Source organism: Hylobates moloch, unplaced genomic scaffold, assembly GCF_009828535.3.
Source record: "Hylobates moloch isolate HMO894 unplaced genomic scaffold, HMol_V3 SCAFFOLD_3, whole genome shotgun sequence".
Taxonomy (NCBI): domain Eukaryota; kingdom Metazoa; phylum Chordata; class Mammalia; order Primates; family Hylobatidae; genus Hylobates; species Hylobates moloch.
In genome coordinates, this window is record NW_026652278.1 from 65,549,018 (window position 1) to 65,568,045 (window position 19,028).

Genomic DNA, 19,028 nt, shown 5'->3' on the forward strand with positions numbered 1-19,028 from the left:
TCACAAATATTTATAAATGTGGAGTTAACAAAACAGGTAATTTAGTGTTGTGTTAAGAACACTGGACTGCCATCCACAAAGCCTAAAATGTTGTTTTGCTGTCAACACTTAGGAGCTATGGGGCCCTCAGTAATATGCCTTTGCCTCCATGCAACTTAATTACCCATCTGCAAAATGGAAATACTGCAGTTATATTAGTGGTCACATAGCCTACTCTCTACCTTTTTGGAAAGGATCGCTATTTTGCCTGAAAACTTCATTCACAGTGAGGAAGCAAAAGGGAAAAACTACTAATGCAGTGGAGAGTAAAATGTAAACAACTCTTTCATAATGGGTTTATTTTCCATAATTTATAGCATAGGTAACAGAATCATTTTGCAAAGACAAGGACTAGAGAAGAATAAAAGAGGCAATTATGATCATTAGAGGTGGCTTCGGAGGACCACGAGACAGCACTATGGACAAACAAAATGCACTACACAACATACTCCTCCTGGGGGGCAGTCAAAACACAGAAATGTAGATCACTCAGTCACTGAAACAGATTGACTTGGCTGTTAACTTCCACACCGAAAGGAAGACAGGGTGGTGATGGGGGAGAGTGATTACTCCTCAAACAGAGAGTGATTTAACACCACCACTGGCTATGTGACAGATAAACTAATTTGCCCAAATCACTAAGCTTGGGTTTTTCCACCCACATTAATTTGGTTGCTTGCACATGACAACAGCATCATTTGTTGGTGACAGGATTCAAAGACCTGGGCATTGCAGCTAGCAGGAGAACACAAACAACTCAAGGCAGGACGCTACAGCCAGTTCAGCAGCTTTTGCTCCTTCAGTGACCACAGGGCAGGGGAGCCCATGGCTGCTTTGAGGGCTTGATGTGGTATTGAGTCAAACTAAATTTAAACCTTTTACCTAAACTACTGGTATTCCTTCTATCCCAAATCTTTGGAAGCCATTGAAAGTGATGCAAATGTGTCTCATGGCCAAAACAGCAGCCTGGAGCCTGTGGCTGGCTGGTTTTATTTTTAGGATTATGGGAGACCTCCATCAAGCCTCTTTCTTTTACTCTGAACCTCAGTTTCCCAGATGTAGGAAGGAGAGACCACAGCAGCTTGGGGAATGGCAAAAACCTAGGCTTTGTGGTCAGATAGACTAAGGTTTGAGTCTCACCTTCAGGACCTCCTGGTTATATAACCTCCAGTAAGTTACTTTACTTCTCTGAGCCTTGCTTTTCCAATCTATTGTATGGGAATAATAATAAATACCTGCTTAGTTAATTACTTCATTCATTCAACAGACATTTATTGAGTGCCTCCTATGCACCAGGCAATATCCTACCTGAATCCACAAAGGTAAGTGAAATTGACATAGTTCCTGTCCTCGTGGAGCTTATGGTCCACAGTGAGAAATAAATAACAGACACAAAGTACGTAGTACTATGCCTGGCTTTTTTTTTTTTTTTTTTTTAGGTGGAGTTTCACTCTGTTGCCCTGGATGGAGTACAGTGGCACTGTCTTGGCTTACTGCAACCTCTGCCTCCCAGGTTCAAGCGATTCCCCTGCCTCAGCCTTCCAAGTAGCTGGGAATACAGGTGCCTGCCACCCTGCTTGGCTAATTTTTGTATTTTTAATAGAGATGGGGTTTCACCATGTTGGACAGACTGGTCTCGAACTCCTGACCTCAAGTGATCGACCCACCTCAGCCTCCCAAAGTGCTGGAATTACAGGCATGAGCCCCCATGCCTGGCCTATGCCTGGCTTTTAATAGACACTGAATACATGTTTTCAGTTAACCAGAAATTTAATTATTGAAATTCAATAGCATTTTGATATCTACTAATTCCTTTTTCAGTTATCCCACTCCTCCCTCAGAATCTGTGTACATGATGCTCTCTCTGTCTGGGTTTGTTTTTTCCCCAGCTAGTCACATGGCTCCCTCTCTCACTTCATATCTGTACTCAAACATCACCTCCTCACAGAGGCCATTCCTAACCATCTATTCAAATAGCCCTCCTACTTCTATCACACTATATCCTCTTACCTTGCTTTAGACCCATTCTTAATGGATTTAAAAATCATTGGTAGAGCATGGTGGCTCATGCCTGTAATCCCAGCACTTTGGGAGGCCGAGGCAGGCAGATCACCTGAGGTCAGGAGTTCGAGACCAGCCTGGCCAACATGGTAAAATCCCATCTCTATTAAAAATACAAAAATTAGCTGGGTGTGGTGGCAGGTGCCTGTAATCCCAGCTACTTGGGAGGCTGAGGCAGGAAAATCGCTTGAACCCAGGAGGCAAAGGTTGCAGTGAGCCAAAATCACGCCATTGCACTCCAGCCTGGGCAACAAAAGCAAGACTCTATCTCAAAAAAAAAAAATTATATTCACAGAAAAAATCCCTTAGATTTAGGGCAAATTTTTGTGCTAAAGTCTCTACAATAAAATCTTATTATTATTATTATTATTATTTGAGATGGAATCTCACTCTGTCACCTAGGCTGGAGTGCAGTGGCGCCATCTTGGCTCACTGCAACCTCTGCCTCCCAGGTTCAAGTGATTCTCCTGCCTCAGTCTCCCAAGTAACTGGGATTACAGGCGCACACCACCACACCTGGCTAATTTTTGTGTTTTTGGTAGAGACGGGGTTTCATCATGTTGACCAGGCTGGTCTCGAACTCCTGACCTCAGGCAGTCTGCCCACCTTGGCCTCCCAAAGTGCTGGGATTACAGGTGGGAGCCACCGCACCCAGCCAAAATCATGTTTTTAAAAGAAAGATTTGAAGATACTTTACAATAAAAGATATAAGAACGCAGTAGCACACAAAAAGATGCCCAGCATCACTAGTCATCAGGGAAATTTTCTTTTCTTTTTTCTTTCTTTTTTTTTTCTTTTTTTTTTTTTTTTGAGACAGAGTCTTGCTCTGTCACCCAGGTTAGAGTGCAGTGGCCCAATTTTGGCTCACTGCATCCTCTGCCTCCTAGTTTCAAGTGATTCTCGTGTCTCAGACTCCCAAGTAGCTGGGACTACAGGTGTGCGCCACCACGCCTGGCTAATTTTTGTGTTTTTAGTAGAGATGGGGTTTCCCCATATTGGCCAGGCTGGTCTTGAACTCCTGACCTCAGGTGATCTATGCACCTCTGCCTCCCAAAGTGCTAGGATTACAGGTGTGAGCCACCACACCTGGCCTGGAAATTTTCAAAAGGCTAATAGTGCTAAGTGTTGGCCAGGATGTAGAACAACTGGAACATTCATACATTGCTGTACCATTTCCAAAATGGTACAGCGACTTTGGAAAGCACTTTGGCAGTTTCTTATACAGTTAAATTTTACACAGACCATGCAACCTACCAATCTCGATCCTAGGTATCTACCCAAGAAAAATGGAAAACATACATATAAGGACTTGTACATGAATTTTTATGGCAACATTATTCATAATAGCCAAAAACTGGTGACAACCAAATGTCTATCAACTGATGAATGGATAAACAAAATGTGATCTATTCATACAGTGGAATAGTACTCAGCAATCAAAAGGAAAAACTACTGATACATGCTACAGCATGAATGAATCTTACAAACATCATTTTAAGTGAAAGAAACCAGACTTGGCTGCAAACTGTCTGATTCCATCTACATGACATTCTGAAATCAGATCATCGTTTTCTGGAATCAAGAGCATGGGAAAGGAGTGACTATAAATTAGCACAAGGAAACATTTTAGGATGATGAAAATATCTTCAGTGTGGTAGGGACATAACTATATACAATTGTTAAAACTCATCAAGCAGTACACTTAAGATGGATGAATTTTTTCATATGCAAGTTCCGCCTCAATAAAGCTGTTCCAAGAATGTTAAATATATTGAGAGATATATGCACAGAAAAGGATGCTATACTTATCTCTTGCGGTAGGATTTTGGGTGCTTTTCATTTTCTTATCTTTGCTTATTGAAATCTTGTAAAATTTCCACAATGATTATGTAGGGCTTTTGTAGAGAGAGAGAAAAACAACAATAAAATGCCATGATCATAAATAATTGGGTTATTCAACAAGGAATGTATTGTTCATTCAACATTGTTCGTTGTAATGAAGCCCATTTAGACCGCCTCCTTCTCATCTATCTTTCATCAGTGACACTTCTGAGGGGTGAGCTGAGGAAACGGGTGCAAAAAGGTACAGAGCTTAATAGCAATGCTTTGTCCATCCAGCCCTGGGCTTGGCTCTCACCGTGCTTTTTGGATGAATACACAGTAGACTAATGATAGGGGGGCTCTCATCTTCCTTTGCCAACTTTGCCCTCCATTCCAATGCAAATCAGCTCATGCGTCCTCCAGGCCCCATGAGAGACTCCTCAGCACAGGGCCGGGCAGACTGTGGTTTGTGGGGTCCAGGCCGGGCATCCGCCTCCAGCTCACATTGGTCTGTTGGGTGCTGCCTGGTCTTGGTAAAGTCAAGAGGCCATTCATCAGTGGAGAGCCACAATGAGTGTGACCACTCATGCCGCACATGGCAGGACAGGACACAGAGTCCCTCCAGGAGGCCCTCTGGGTGGGGATGCTCAGTGTCAACAGGCCTCTGGCCCTTTTCCCCCATCACACATCCCATTCATCTCCGAACTTTCTGCTTATGAAAGGGCAGTCACCTTAGGAAACCCAGCCAACCTGGAGGTGGAGGATGGCGCGTCAGGAATGGTCCACACCGCTTGCCCTTGGGTGCCTAGGCTGCACAAGGCCCCGTCAGGGTCCAGGTGTCAGAACATAGGAATCCAGTGAGGATAATAAATCTATAATTATAAAATACCTTCATAAAAACATCTTGTAGAGGAAACGTACAATTTTCTAGCCACTCGAGTCAGGAAGTAAAGCCCAGCAGAAGCCCAGAGCAGCTGGGGTGGACACAGGGAAGTGAGACACATCACAGCTGTCCTGAAAGCCTCTGTTTTATCACCCATAAATGGTAAGTTGGGAGAGACCCTGGTTCCCAACCTGGGGTCTCTGTCCTCAGGATTCACACAGGCACTATTGTCAGGAACTACTTCTAGCATCTAAAAACTCCATACATTATTCACAGTAGCCAAAAGATAGAAACAACCTAAGTGTCCACTGATGGATGAATGAACAAAATGAGGACTATCTAGACAATGGGATATTATTCAGCTTTTAAAATGAAAGAAATTCTGACACATGCCACAACATGGATGAACCTTGAACCCATTATGCTAAGTGAAAGAAGCCAGTCAAAAAGGATAGTATTGTATGATTCATCTTGTATAGAAGTACCTAGAGTGGCCAAATTCACGGACAGAAAGTAGAATAGTAGTTACCAGGGGCTAGGAGGAGAGGGGATGCGGTGATATTGTTCATAGATACAGAGTTGCAGTTTGGGATAATAAAAAATTCTGAAAACAGATAGTGGTAATGGTTATACAACAATGTGAATATATTTAATTCCAGTCCTGTACACTTAAAAATGGCCAAAATGGTAAATTCTATATTATTTATATTTTACCACAACCACAAAGAAACAAACTCCCTACATACCCACAACGTTTCACTGCTTCATTAAAGCATTAAGTCATGCCTGTTATCACTCAGATCTGAATGGGCAGGCATAGCCTCTGATTGATTTTTTAGAAGAAACAAAAATAACAGCAAAATGTTAATTGTGACCTTCAACGAGAGTTGAAGGAGTTTCTTGGGCAGTTATAACCTTTCAAAGCATGACATCTTTTGGGGGAAGACAAAGGAGCTGTGATGGAAAGGTTGGCTTGAGTGAGTACTTTGGTATCCATACCCGCCCCCAGCCCCAAGTGCTGATTTGGTACTTGGGGAGGCTATGCTAATGGAGAAACACACCCCAGAGGAGACACCAGGTGGTGTCTTCAGACAGTTCCCACCCAGCCATAGGGATAGGCATTTGGGGTTTGAAACGGCCTTTTCTCTGGCTTACTTTTAGAGCCTGGAGTCAGACTTCTTCACAATAAATAGCCCAGAACCAGCCGGGAACTCTCTGGCCCATGTGACACATGACACTGATACAGTACCAGACATGCATGGCACCAGCTAATACCACTGAGGGGCAGAATGGCATACTCTCTCTGAGACCCTCATCCATCACCCCCAGAACCAGGACAAGGTCATGATGGCTCTTGGCAACCTGCTCAGCACCAGGGCAAGAATGACTCAGGCTGGACATTAAGAGAGTAAACACAATAGATTTCTTCCCCAGACCAAGAGTTTGGGCACCAGGAGTAGGCATTCTGGTTCACTGTTAGGCAAAAAACCTTTGGGGAAATTACCAGCTCTCCCGTCATGTCCACCTTCCTTGAAAGGCAGCATGCTGGATGGGAAGAACAATCAGAAGACAAATTTTAATCTAAATCCTGCCCCTCTGTGACCCTGGAAACTTGGCCCCTTTGAGCTTCGGTCACTTTGTGAAATGACAATAACATTCAATCTCCTTCAACCTCATTACTATGGATTAAATGAGACGGTGTCCGGGTACATGCTTGGAGAATGTATTGTACAACTGCTTAGGAATTTTCTTCTGCCCCTAAACCTGGAACTTAGAGTGGAGCAAACAGTAAACAGTGATTGTGTGTCAGTTAAGGGAACAGAGCCTCAGAGCCCCGACCCCTGGAAACGTTTCTTTTGTTTACTAAATTTCTAGCAACATCATGTTTTCTATAGAGGTGGGGGGAAATGTCCAGTTAACTGCAAGATGAAGGGGCGTGTGAAAGGACCCTCCAAGGCAATCCCATGTGCTCCCGTCTCCTGGAAAGAAGCCACATTTCTTCAAGTTGATGCTGGGGTGCTGGGGGAAAGCCAGAGTAAACAGGGCTCTCCTGGTACCTCTTTAGGGTACACAAGTCATTTGTGCTGGGGAAGAGTTTAGTGTGTGTCCTTCAGGAGTCTCCAAATGGTACTCCGGCTGCAGCTTCCGTTGACCAACTTCTCCCTCCCAGGAAGCAGGGAGGAGAGAGACCTTGGGCAAGGCTTTGTACCTGCAGCCCCAGTGAGCAGATGTGTTTCCCAATGTGGAAAATGCATACTGTGCTTCCCGTTGTCTATGAGTACGTAAAAGGACACCTCCTGTGGCCCTGCAGCATTACAGTGTCTGTGGCATTGTAAGTTCTTGCCTGGGTCTGGGAGTCCCTCCTCCGTTCTCTAAGCTCAGACCCAGAGGGCAAGACCTAGAGTGCCCTGCAACTGTGTCAGCCTCCCCAAGGCTCGTTCTGAAGCTGCCATCCTCTGAGGACAATGGCTTCTTGGAACTTCTCGGAACAAACAAGACAAACCAACACATTAGAGCCGGCAGCGGGGGCACACCATGTTCTTCTAGAAAAGGATCAAGGGGAGTGGCTTCAGTAACGGAACATGAGGGACTCCCTCACATGGACACAAAGCATCAAGTGACAAGCCGGCTTTGCTTTTCGCTTCTTCCTAGCTGCCTAATTAGGACTTACTCAGTTCACAGTGTTCTACCTTACCGGGCCCTCTTGGAGCCAGCTGGAGATGATAAAAACCACACAGGTATTGGAGTCAGATAGCTTCGCATGCCATTTCCACCTGAGAAACTTGAGCGAGTCACGTCTCCTCTCCAGGCCTCAGTTTTTGCATCTGTAGAAGGAAGAGAAGAAAACCTACCTCCAAAGCGTTGTGACAATTCAGTGAGATGACGTTTGTCAAGCCCACCACATAGGGCAAGTTGGTTCCTTCCCGTCCCCCGCATTTGCCTCTACTGAGGGTGAAGGCAGCAGAGAAGACATCACCAGCAGCTGCCCACCACTGCCTGGCTCTGGAGAGGAAGGGATCATGTATCCTCACCTAACCACACCAGGCCGCTGTCGCCCGCATGTATCTCGTGTCCAATCGGGGCCCTCAGGCAGCGTCCCGCCCTCCCTGAACCATCTCAGATATCCCAGGCTGGAATGGTGAGGGGCAGGTGGGAGCAGCCAGGCCCTTCCCTGGGCAAGCCGTGATGGGCCACCCGCCCATTCCGCAGCGGGAGGCGGCCGGGCTTGGGGGCCCCACCGCTAGGGCCCGACTCAGAGGGCAGCCCGGAGTCGCTGGGCCTCACCGCCACGAAGACCCGCCTGTGCAGAAGCCCGCCGGGCCGCTCGGAGTAGGCCTCCTTGTGGCTCCCCCACGGGCGCGGGCAGAGGCGGGCGCGGAAGGCGGCCTGGAAGCCGCGGCGGAAGTTCTCGTTGAAGTAGCCGTAGATGATGGGATTGGCGCTGCTGTTGAAGAAGGCCAGCCAGTGCGCGAAGGGAAAGGCGTAGATGGTGACCAGGTTCAGCTGCGGCGGGCTGAGCTGCCCGTAGTCGATGAGCAGCAGCAGCGCCCAGAGCGGCAGCCAGGACAGCGTGAAGAACAGCGCCACCATGACCAGCATGTGCACCACGCGCGCCCTGCGCCGCGCTGCGCGCCCGTCCGCAGCCTCCTCGCCCCCGCGGGCCGGGCCCCGGGCCTGGCAGAGCTTGCGCGCGATGCGGGCGTACATGACCACGATGAGCGCCAGCGGCGCCAGGTAGATGTGCGAGAAGAGCACAGTGGTGTAGACCCTGCGCATGCCTTTCTCGGGCCAGGCCTCCCAGCACGAGTAGAGCGGGTAGGAGCGGTTGCGGGCGTCCACCATGAAGTGGTGCTCCTCACGGGTGACGGTCAGCGTGACGGCCGACGGACACATAATGAGCAGCGCCAGGGCCCAGATGACGGCGATGGTGACGAGCGCCTTCCGCAGGGTCAGCTTCTCGCGGAAAGGGTGCACGATGCAGCGGAACCTGCAGCGGGGAGAGAGAGAGGCGGGATCTGAGTGGGTCCTAGGGCCCCTGCGAGGGGACGGCGGGTGGGATGCGGGCACCTGACCTTCATCATCGCATCTAGGGCGGCGTCGAAGAACAGCTCAGACCTGAATTGGCTGAGTAGTCAAAGAACAAAGGGAGCTACAGGATTTATGAGAAGGGAGGAGGAAACCGCAGATCGTGTGGGAACAATGAATCCTGTGTGCACTTTTGCACTTTTCTCCTTTTTTTTTTTTTTTTTTTCCTGAGACAGGGTCTCCTTCTGTCGCCTAGGCGGGAGTGCAGTGGCGCGATTACGGCTCCCTGCAGCCTCCACCTCCTTGGCTCAAGTGATCCTCCCACCTCAGCCTCCTGGGTAGCTGGAACCACAGGAATGCGCTGCCACGCCGGCTAATCTCTTTTAATTTTTGTAGAGATGAGGTCTCACTGTGTTGCCCAGGCTAGTCTCAAAGTCTTGGGCTCAAGCTATCCTCCGGCCTCGGCCTCCCGAAGTTCTGGGATTACAGGTGTGAGCCTCCTCACGGGTCCATTTGTGTACATTTGGGGGTAAACTGATAGCTGGCAGCTAGCAGAGCGATCAGAGTACGCAGTCTGTCCTTGAGAAAGACGATTAGGTGTGTCAAATAACACAGTTTCTCCTTATGGATTCTCCAGAAAACCTCAGGAGGTCAGATGTAGAGCCTACATGTCAGGCTGTCCCTATGTCATCTTGGCCATAGTATCAGTATCTCCACAATGCAAAGACAAGTCTGCACCATTTATTTCCTCATAAGGACAACTCAGCATCTGTTATTACACCCTTTATTATTTTTTAAAGGTGAGGCCTTTAAGATAGTTACTACACTCTTGATTTACAGACAAGGAAACTGGGACTCAAGTGTTAAGCAATTGGCTCAAGGTCACATAGCAAGTTGCAAGGACCAGCCTTGAACCCAGATTTGTCTTGCTTCATATGTCATACAAATCAGTAGCTGTAAACCCTCCATGTGCATGAGACTCTCCTGAAGCATTTCAACAACAAAGACAAAATGTGTGCCTATTTATTCAGGCCAAGGATTCCAACCTAATTAGTCCAGAAAGTGGTTTTAGCATTGTTTGTTATTTGTTGTTTTTGGTTGTTTTTTTTTTTTTTTTTTTTTTTGAGACGGAGTCTCTCTCTGTCGCCCAGGCTGGAGTGCAGTGGCGCGATCTCGGCTCACTGCAAGCTCCGCCTCCCGGGTTCATGCCATTCTCCTGCCTCAGCCTCTCCGAGTAGCTGGGACTACAGGCGCCCGCCACCACGCCCGGCTAATTTTTTTTTTTTTTGTATTTTTAGTAGAGACGGGGTTTCACCGTGGTCTCAATCTCCTGACCTCGTGATCCGCCTGCCTTGGCCTCCCAAAGTGCTGGGATTACAAGCGTGAGCCACCGCGCCTGGCTGTTGTTTTTGTTTTTAAAGCTCCTGGGGTCAGGTGCCATGGTTCATACTTATAGTCCCAGCACTTTGGGAGGCCAAGGCGGGAGGATCACTTGAACCCAGGAGTTGGAGACCAGCCTGGGAAACATGGTGAAACCCCATCTCTACCAAAAAAATTAACCAGGCGAGGGGATGCTTGCCTATTCTTCCAGCTACACAGGAGGCTGAGGCAGGATAATCACTTGAGTCCAGGAGTGTAGAGAAAAGAAAGAGAGATCCGACTGTTACTGTGTCTATGTAGAAAGGGAAGACATAAGAGACTCCATTTTGAAAGAGACTTGTACTTTAAACAATTGCTTTGCTGAGATGTTGTTAATTTGTAGCTTTGCCCCAGCCACTTTGCCCCAGCCACTTTGACCCAACCTGCAGCTCACAAAAACATGTATTGTATGAAATCAAGGTTTAAGGGATCTAGGGCTGTGCAGGACGTGCCTTGTTAACAAAATGTTTACAAACAGTATACTTGGTAAAAGTCATTGCCATTCTCTAGTCTCAATAAATCAGGGGCACAATGCACTGTGGAAAGCCGCAGGGACCTCTGCCCTTGAAAGCGGGGTATTGTCCAAGGTTTCTCCCCATGTCATAGTCTGAAATATGGCCTCGTGGGATGGGAAAGACCTGACTGTCCCCCAGCCTGACACCCGTAAAGGGTCTGTGCTGAGGTGGATTAGTAAAAGAGGAAAGCCTATTGCAGTTGAGATAGAGGAAGGCCACTGTCTCCTGCCTCCCCCTGGGAACTGAATGTCTCGGTATAAAACTCGATTGTACATTTGTTCAATTCTGAGATGAGAGAAAAGCCGCCCTATGGTGGGAGGTGAGACATGTTTGCAGCAATGCTGCCTTGTTATTCTTTACTCCACTGAGATGTTCGGGTGGAGAGAAACATAAATCTGGCTTACGTGCACGTCCAGTCATAGTACCTTCCCTTGAACTTAATTATGACATAGATTCTATTGCTCACGTTTGTTGCTGACCTTCTCCTTATTATCACCCTGCCCTCCTACTACATTCCTTTCTGCTGAAATAATGAAAATAATAATCAATAAAAACTGAGGGAACTCAGAGACCGGTGCTGGTGCAGGTCCTTGGTATGCAGAGTGCCGGTCACCTGGGCCCACTGTTGTTTCTCTATACTTTGTCTCTGTGTCTTACTTCTCTTTCTCAGTCTCTCATCCCACCCGACTAGAAATACCCACAGGTGTGGAGGGGCAGGCCACCCCTTCATAGGAGGTGGAGGTTGAGACTGCAGTGAGCCATGATCAGACTACTGCACTCCAGCCAAGGCAATAGAGCAAGACCTTGTCTCCAAAAAAAAAAAAAAAATGCTCCTGGAGAAGTCTACTGTGCAACCAGAATTGAAAACAGCTGCTGTAGGTGGAAGTAAAAACGTCCCCCTGCAGCGTAGTTCAAAGATGATTGCTCAACTGCAAGCTCTTTGAGGGCAGATGCCATGACTTTTCATCTCACTATTCCTAGGGTGTGATTAGACAAATGCATGAATGACCAGAGGGGAAGTTACTTAAAATACTTTCTGAGCCTTAGTTTCCTCATCTGTAAAATGAAGCCAATAGTATGACCTACTTTGTGGGGTAGTTATGAAGATTAAGTGAGATGACACTCACCACACTTCTTGAGACATTTCAAATGCTTAATAGTGAGGAAAAAGGAGGGTCTCCTGCTCCCCAGAATGGCTTCTGTCATCTACTGATGCCAGAAAATAGAAACGTGAAGAATGTCCAGTCAATCTTACTTGTTTAATGGAGGGGAAATCTTGCCCATGGGGGGGTCTTACGGTCACGTGGCTGTTTAGAGTTAGAACCTGCACTGGAACATAGGTCTAGAGCTGACTCTCAGTCAAGTGTCCTTTCCACTTCACTACACTGTGTCCGGCCCTCCTGCCAGCCCAGTTTTTGGCCTGATAGCCTGACCTTTTACCTCTCCCGCAGCCTGACTCAGGCCTTGTTATCTCAACCTATATGACTTTTACCTATTAGCTTCATACTTCACACACTGAAGAAAGCTCCAGAGAATAGTGGCTTATGTCAGCACTTTGGGAGGCTGAGGAGAGTCGATCACTTGAGGCCAGAAGTTAGAGACCAGCCTGGCCAACATGGTGAAACCCTTCTCTACTAAAAAGACAAAAATTAGCCATGCATGGTGGTGCACACCTGTAATCCCAGCTACTCCGGAGACTGAGGCACGAGAATGGCTTGAACCCGGGAGGCAGAGGTTGCAGTCAGCCAAGATCGCCATGGCCCTCCAGCCTGGGTGACAGAGCAAGACTCTGTCTCCCCCCTCAAAAAAAAAAAGAAAAGAAATCTCCAGAGAATAAATAATTCTTAAAGCCTGTAGTACTGGCTATGAGTGCAATAGCAGTAAATGGGTGGAGGAGAATCTTGGGGTAATCTGGGCAGGCTTCCTTGATGAGGTGGGACTTGAAGAGTACTGCAAACACCACTGGGAGAAGTTGTACACTCTCATTTCATTCAACAATGATAACGAAACAAAGGTCAATGAAGGGAAGGGACTTCTGATCACCCAGCTAGTGAGTGGCCTTGTGGAGAGTAGAACCCACTTCATTACTCCAACTGAGTTACTTCATTACTTCATTACTTCACCGAGTTACAAAAAACTGGGCTTGAGGTGGAGAGAGGATGTGAACACTAGATTCCACAAAGGGCAGGGCTAAGATATGCCCATGCTGGGTAGAGAACAAGGAGGAGCGGATGGTGTGTGCAGAAGAAACAAAATACTATTAGCAACTGATATTTGGACTCTATGCCAGGAACTGTGCATAAGCTTTTACAAGCAGGAGCTCACTGAAGCCTCCCAACCATCCTGCAGGGTAGCTACCATTTTACAGATGAGACTACAAGGGCTCAGAGTAGTTAGGTGACCCACCCAACATGATACACCAAGGCAGGAGTGAGCACACCTCCAGCTGATCTGCCTGCCCACCTTTCCCTGGGGTGAAGCACCCAGTAGGTGCCCTTCCACTGCTAACAATGCTGTGGGGGAGGAGCACTCATGTAGTGCAATATGGAGGCCTCCTGCGTTCAGGGCTTTATTGAGTGCAAAGCCTCCTTGTCCCTGGCTCTGCTCTATACCTTTGGCCACATGATAGACTTATACTTACCAGGGAATCTGACGGAATATGAGGCTGAGAGACCAGAAGGGGTGAACATGGGGATTGAGTACAGCCTGGGCTGCCGGGAACCAGCAAGGAGCCACTGGGGACAGCAGAAGGAGCAGGGAGAAACTCTTCCTCCCCAGCCATACAAAGACCTACCCATAAGCTTGCCCCCTTAGCTGTGGCTCACCTGGCTCAGACTTAGAGGTGGCAGGATTCCTGCCACTCAGGAAATGAGGACTGCTCTTGAGCTCCTCACAGGCCCCAGGAATCCCAACAAAAGCCAACTAAGGCTGCCTTCAGGCCTTCCAGAAGGGAGTGGTAGTTTCCCCATCAGGTTCCCCAAGTTTAGGGAGAGGGCAGCTGGGCCCACAGCCCTTCTCCTTGCGGCTCAGGATTTAGCCCCACTTACCACGGTGCAGCCCCAGCCTTCCAGCCAACCCAGCGTTAGAGGCAGTGGCTCCTCTTAATGCCAAGCCCTAGTTGGCCCAGGGATAATCCAGTCAGGAAACCTCTCACCTTTCCACAGCAATGGCCACCAGCGTGAAAACGGAAGCTGACACAGACATGCCCTGCACCAAGCCGCTCATCTTGCACGTGGCATTGTCGAAGGGCCACCCTGCAATGACAGAGGCCCCCACAGAGTGAGAGATGCCCACACATCAAGAGCCAGAGACCCCAAGCCCTCTAAGCCAGGTCCCCTCTGAGCTTGGATCTTTCCTCCATGTCCTGCTAGGGGTTATCTGGTCTCTGCTTGCACACTTTCAGAAATGAGGAACCAACCAGCCCATAAAACCATGGACAGTTCTCACTACTGTCATCCCCTCATTTATACAGTGCATTTGTTCTAGTACCCCCAAGTATTCCAAAATCCGCACATAATCAAGTCCTGCAGTCAGCCTTGCAGAACCTTTGTATAGAAAAAGGCAGCCCTCTGTATATACATGGTGATATGGTTTGGCTGTATCCCCACCCGAATCTCATCTTGAATTGTAGCTCCCATAATCCCCACGAGTCATGGGAAGGACCCATGGGAGGTAACTGAATCATGGGGGTGGTTTCCTCCATGCTATTCTTGTGATGGTGAGTAAGTTCTCATCATGAGATCTGGTGGTTTTATATGGGGCTTCTCCCTTCACTCTGTTCTCATTCTTCTCTCTCCTGCTGACTTGTGAAGAAGGACGTGCTTCCCCTTCCACCATGATTGTAAGTTTCCTGAGGCCTTCCCATCCCTGCAGAACTGTGAGTCAAACATCTTTCCTCTATAAATTACCCAGTCTCAAGTATGTCCTTATAGCAGCATGAGAATGGCCTAATATACGTGGGTTTTGCTACATTTTTAATCTGCATTTAGTTGAAAAAACCTTCATATAAATGGACCCATGCAGTTCAAACTCATGTTGTTCAAGGGTCAACAGTATTAGTGAGATTTTCTTTATGTTGACCAATGAGTTCTTTCCATGAGCTTTAGACCGTCCAGCCCTGCCTGGCTCTCTGCTCCCACAGCCCTGTCTCAGGTTCTAGGCCAGTGGTTCTCAACACTGGCTGCTCACGAGAATCATCTGGAGAGCTTTGCAAAGAACAAATGCTCAGACCCATGCCAGGCCAGTTACAATCAGAATCTCTAGTGATAGGACCCAGACATCAGTTGTTTTGTTTTGTTTTGTTTGAGGTAGGGTCTCGCTCTGTCACCCAGGCTGGAGTACAATGGTGTGATCATGGCTCACTGCAGCCTCAACTTCCTGGCTCAAATGATTCTCCTGCCTCAGCCTCCTGAGTAGCTGGAACCACAGGCATGTGGTTTGCAAAAAGCAAAGTATAAAGACTGCCTGTAGTATATTACCCTTCATGTAAGAAAAAAGAAATTAAGAAAATATATGCTTATTTTCTCATTGTACCAAAGAAATACAGAAAAGATAAATCAGAATAATGAGATTAGCTATCTATACAGAGAGAAGATAAGAACTGGGTAGAAATAAGCTTCCATTTTCACGCTGGTGGCCATTGCTGTGGATGAATGGGATAGGCGAGATAATGAGAGTGATGCCTCTCTGAGTATATCTTTGTATGGTTCTGACTTTTTAGAATCATGGCAATGTATCACTTACTCAAAAATAAATAATTAACATCTATCAGGATGTGGTTGGGGAGGGGGGACCCAACGTGAAATACGAACATTAACAAATAAGTCTAATTGTATTACAAATGAATAATATTTTATTTAAATTGAATAATATTTACAATGAAGGGGTGAAGAAGAAACACACTAACTGGAGTAACTTTGCAAAACAGCATTTTGACTGTACACTATAACAGCAAAAAGAACTCTATACAAATTCTGTACTGTCATTACTAAATTTGTATATTCTTGACAAAACTGAATAAACTGGATCTAATTATGGGAAAATATCAGGCAAACCCAAATCACAGAAGTATGTTAGCAATAATGAAACTACCTTATGTGCATACTAAGATTGAACAAATAAGTAAATATGTTATAGATAAATGCAGCTAGATTTCTCACTGTCTGAAAATGAAGTTACCAATAAGGAAGAGGATCAAGTTAAAATGAATCTGTGACAGTGGGTTAGAATCAGAGGTATCAGTCTGAACTCATGTTAATACACATACAGATGGACAGATATAGAAATAAAGATATGTGGGTTAAATATTTCTGTTAGTATACATATATTTCCTAGCACTGTCCCTTGAGAGCACCTAGAAGCAATGACACCCCAATACCCATGAGCACACCTAGAACCCAGTTCTTGGCTTCTAAATACTATTCTCAGTCAGGTGTAGTAATCCCAGCACTTTGGGAGGAAGAAGCAGGAGGATCGCTTGAGCCCAGGAATTCAAGACCAGCCTGGGTAATATAGTGAGACTCTGACTCTACAAAAACAAAAATTAAAAATAAAATTAGCCACACATGGTGGCGCATTTCTGTAGTCCCAGCTACTAGGGAGGCTGAGGTGGGAAGATCTCTTGAAGCCAGGAGTTTGAGGTCACAGTGAGCTATGATCTCACCACTGCACTCCAGCCTTGGTGACAGAGCAAGACTGTGTCTTTTTAAAAAGCAACAACAACAACAAAAACCCTTGTGGAACTATATACTTAAAAAGGCAGATTTTCATGTATGTTAAATTACATCTTAACAAAAATATTTAAATGTAAAACATGCATACATTCACAGCATATTTTCTTTTCTCACCCAGGCTGGAGTGGAGTTGTGCGATCTCACTCACTGCAAGCTCCACCTCCTGGGTTCACGCCATTCTCCTGCCTCAGCCTCCCGAGTAGCTGGGACTACAGGCACCCACCACCACGCCCAGCTAATTTTTTGTATTTTTTAGTAGAGACAGGGTTTCACTGTTTTAGCCAGGATGGTCTCAATCTCCTGACCTTGTGACCCGCCCACCTCGGCCTCCCAAAGTGCTGGGATTACAGGTGTGAGCCACCACGCCCGGCCATTCACAGCACATTTTCTAAGAATGCATACAAAAGACAGAAATATAACAGAATGGCTGCCTATGGATCAGAGAAGAGATGCAGAGTGGAATAGGTATATAGAAGGAAACAAATAAACAAAAGAAGAGCTTTGCAACAGAGTGAAATCACATAGTGCCATGAACTATAAACTCAATGAATGACTCAACCTTCTGTATGTGAGTTAAAAAAAAAAAAACAACACAAAACAAAACAAAAAGAAAGAAAGGAAGAAAAAGCTGGGCATGGTGCCTCACTCCTGTAACCCCAGCACTTTAGGAGGCTGAGGCTGGCAGATGGCTTGAACCCAGGAGTTTGAGACAAGCCTGGGTAACATGACAAAACCCCATCTCTACAAAAAATAGAAAAATTAGCCAGTCGTGGTGGCACATGCCTGTAGTCCCAGGACCTGGGCCCAGGGAGGTCGAGACTGCAGTAAGCCATGATCGTGCCACTGCATTCCAGCCTGGATGACAGAGTGAGACTGTCTCAAAAAAAAAAGAGGCCGGCGCAGTGGTTCATGCCTGTAATCCCAGCACTTTGGGAGGCCGAGACAGGCAGGTCACTTGAGGTCAGGAGTTCAAAACCAGACTGGCCAACATGGTGAAACCCTGTCTCTACTAAAAATACAAAAATTAGCTGGGTGTGGTGGCAGGAGCCTGTAATCCTAGCCACTCGGGAGGCTGAGGCAGGAGTATCACTTCAACCTGGAAGGTGGAGGTTGCAGTGAGCCGAGATCACACCACTGCATTCTAGCCTGGGTGACAGAGTGAGACTCCAAAAAAAAAAAAAAAAAAAAAAAAAAGAAAGAGAAAAAATAGTGAAGCTGTGTGAAGTTTTATTTAATTGCAGATTCTATTAGAAGTAACATAAATACAAGTCAAAATAAACTGTAGTACATCCATACAATGGAATTCTAAGCAGTTGGTGAAAATAGTGAGAAACTCTTTTATTTATTAATATGGGATAACAACATGTAAGTTTATTTTAATGAATCTTTTTTACAGCATACATGGTATATTTTTAAGTGGGGTGTGGTGGGAAGTAAAAGTATGGGACTGACTGGAACCTTAGCATGTCCTTAATATTGTTTGAAAGAGACACAAGAAACTGGCAACACTGGTTGCCTCCCAGGAGGGAGAGGAGCTGGGAGGCCAGAGGACAGGGGCGGAAGGGAGATTTTTCACTGGAGAACTTTGGTGGCTTTTGACTATTGAACCATCTGAATGTTTTATGTATTCAAACAATATTTTAAATATAAGTGTATGAAAAAGACTGACAGACGCCACCTTAACCAGCTAGTGACCTCATGATATCGCTGTTGACCGGTATGCATGTATTTATGTGTATGCATGTGTGCATCTCTGCACATGTGTGCCTGAGTACACATGTGTGTGTGTCTATGTGTTAGAAAGGAGAGGAATGCAGTTTATGTTCAGCATCGGCAAAGGAAGCTGAGACTCGGCAGTGGGTAACGATTCCACCAGACAGAGCCGGTACTGTGGAGGGGAGCTGACTCTGCACTGGCTCCACATCCTGGGTCCTAGAACCTACAGAAACGTGGGCTGTTGCTCCCTCTGCCCCAAGTCAGTGAAGTCACTCTGAATGGGGCTGTCCAGGCTCTGGATCCTGAGGACCAGTGAGCTGCTGGGAGCTCTGAGCTCAGAATCTGCAGGCTCAGACCTCTAGGGGTCTCCACATCTCTGAAAACCAGTCCCTCACCCGGAGTCTCAGGTTGGTGGAAACTTGATTCTAAAACAAGAAAGGCCAGTCGCATGACAGAGTGGAGAGTACATGGCGCTGTTCTGACATTTGCAGGATGCACAGGCAGGAATTTAGAGGTCAAGTGGTCCACTGAGCGGCTGGCCAGTCCCTGCTTAGACACTCCAAGGGACAGAGAGCTCGTTACTTACAGGCAGGACTCTCTTCTGTGCCCTGCTCAATTTCCAGCTCAGATGAGTGGAGTTTTCATTCCCGATTCAGAGGAAAACTGCCTCCCTTCCACTTTTCCCCACTGGCTCTAATTCTGCCCATGGGAGCTCCGTGAGAGAGTGGGACTGAATGGTATAATACAATAATTAGAAGTATGGGTGTGAGAATGTTGACCTTGACACCTATTAGCTGTGTAACTACAGACCAGTTT

The 19,028-nt window shown here is 46.7% G+C and overlaps 1 protein-coding gene across 2 annotated transcripts in view; it reads right to left on the bottom strand.

Moving 5' to 3' along the window:
* Positions 1–306: 306 nt before the first annotated feature.
* NPFFR1 (neuropeptide FF receptor 1) overlaps positions 307–19,028 on the bottom strand; it is a 37,477-nt gene continuing 18,755 nt past the window's right edge. The window contains exons 3-4 of one of the 2 annotated variants that reach the window (XM_032170598.2): positions 13,919–14,018; positions 307–8,792 (exon numbers count right to left, since the gene is read on the bottom strand). In XM_032170598.2, coding sequence (XP_032026489.1) covers positions 7,922–8,792; positions 13,919–14,018 — 971 coding nt within the window. In that variant the 3' untranslated portion in view covers positions 307–7,921. The remainder of the gene's footprint in view (positions 8,793–13,918; positions 14,019–19,028) is intronic. The other variant, XM_058435779.1, reaches the window with a different exon arrangement.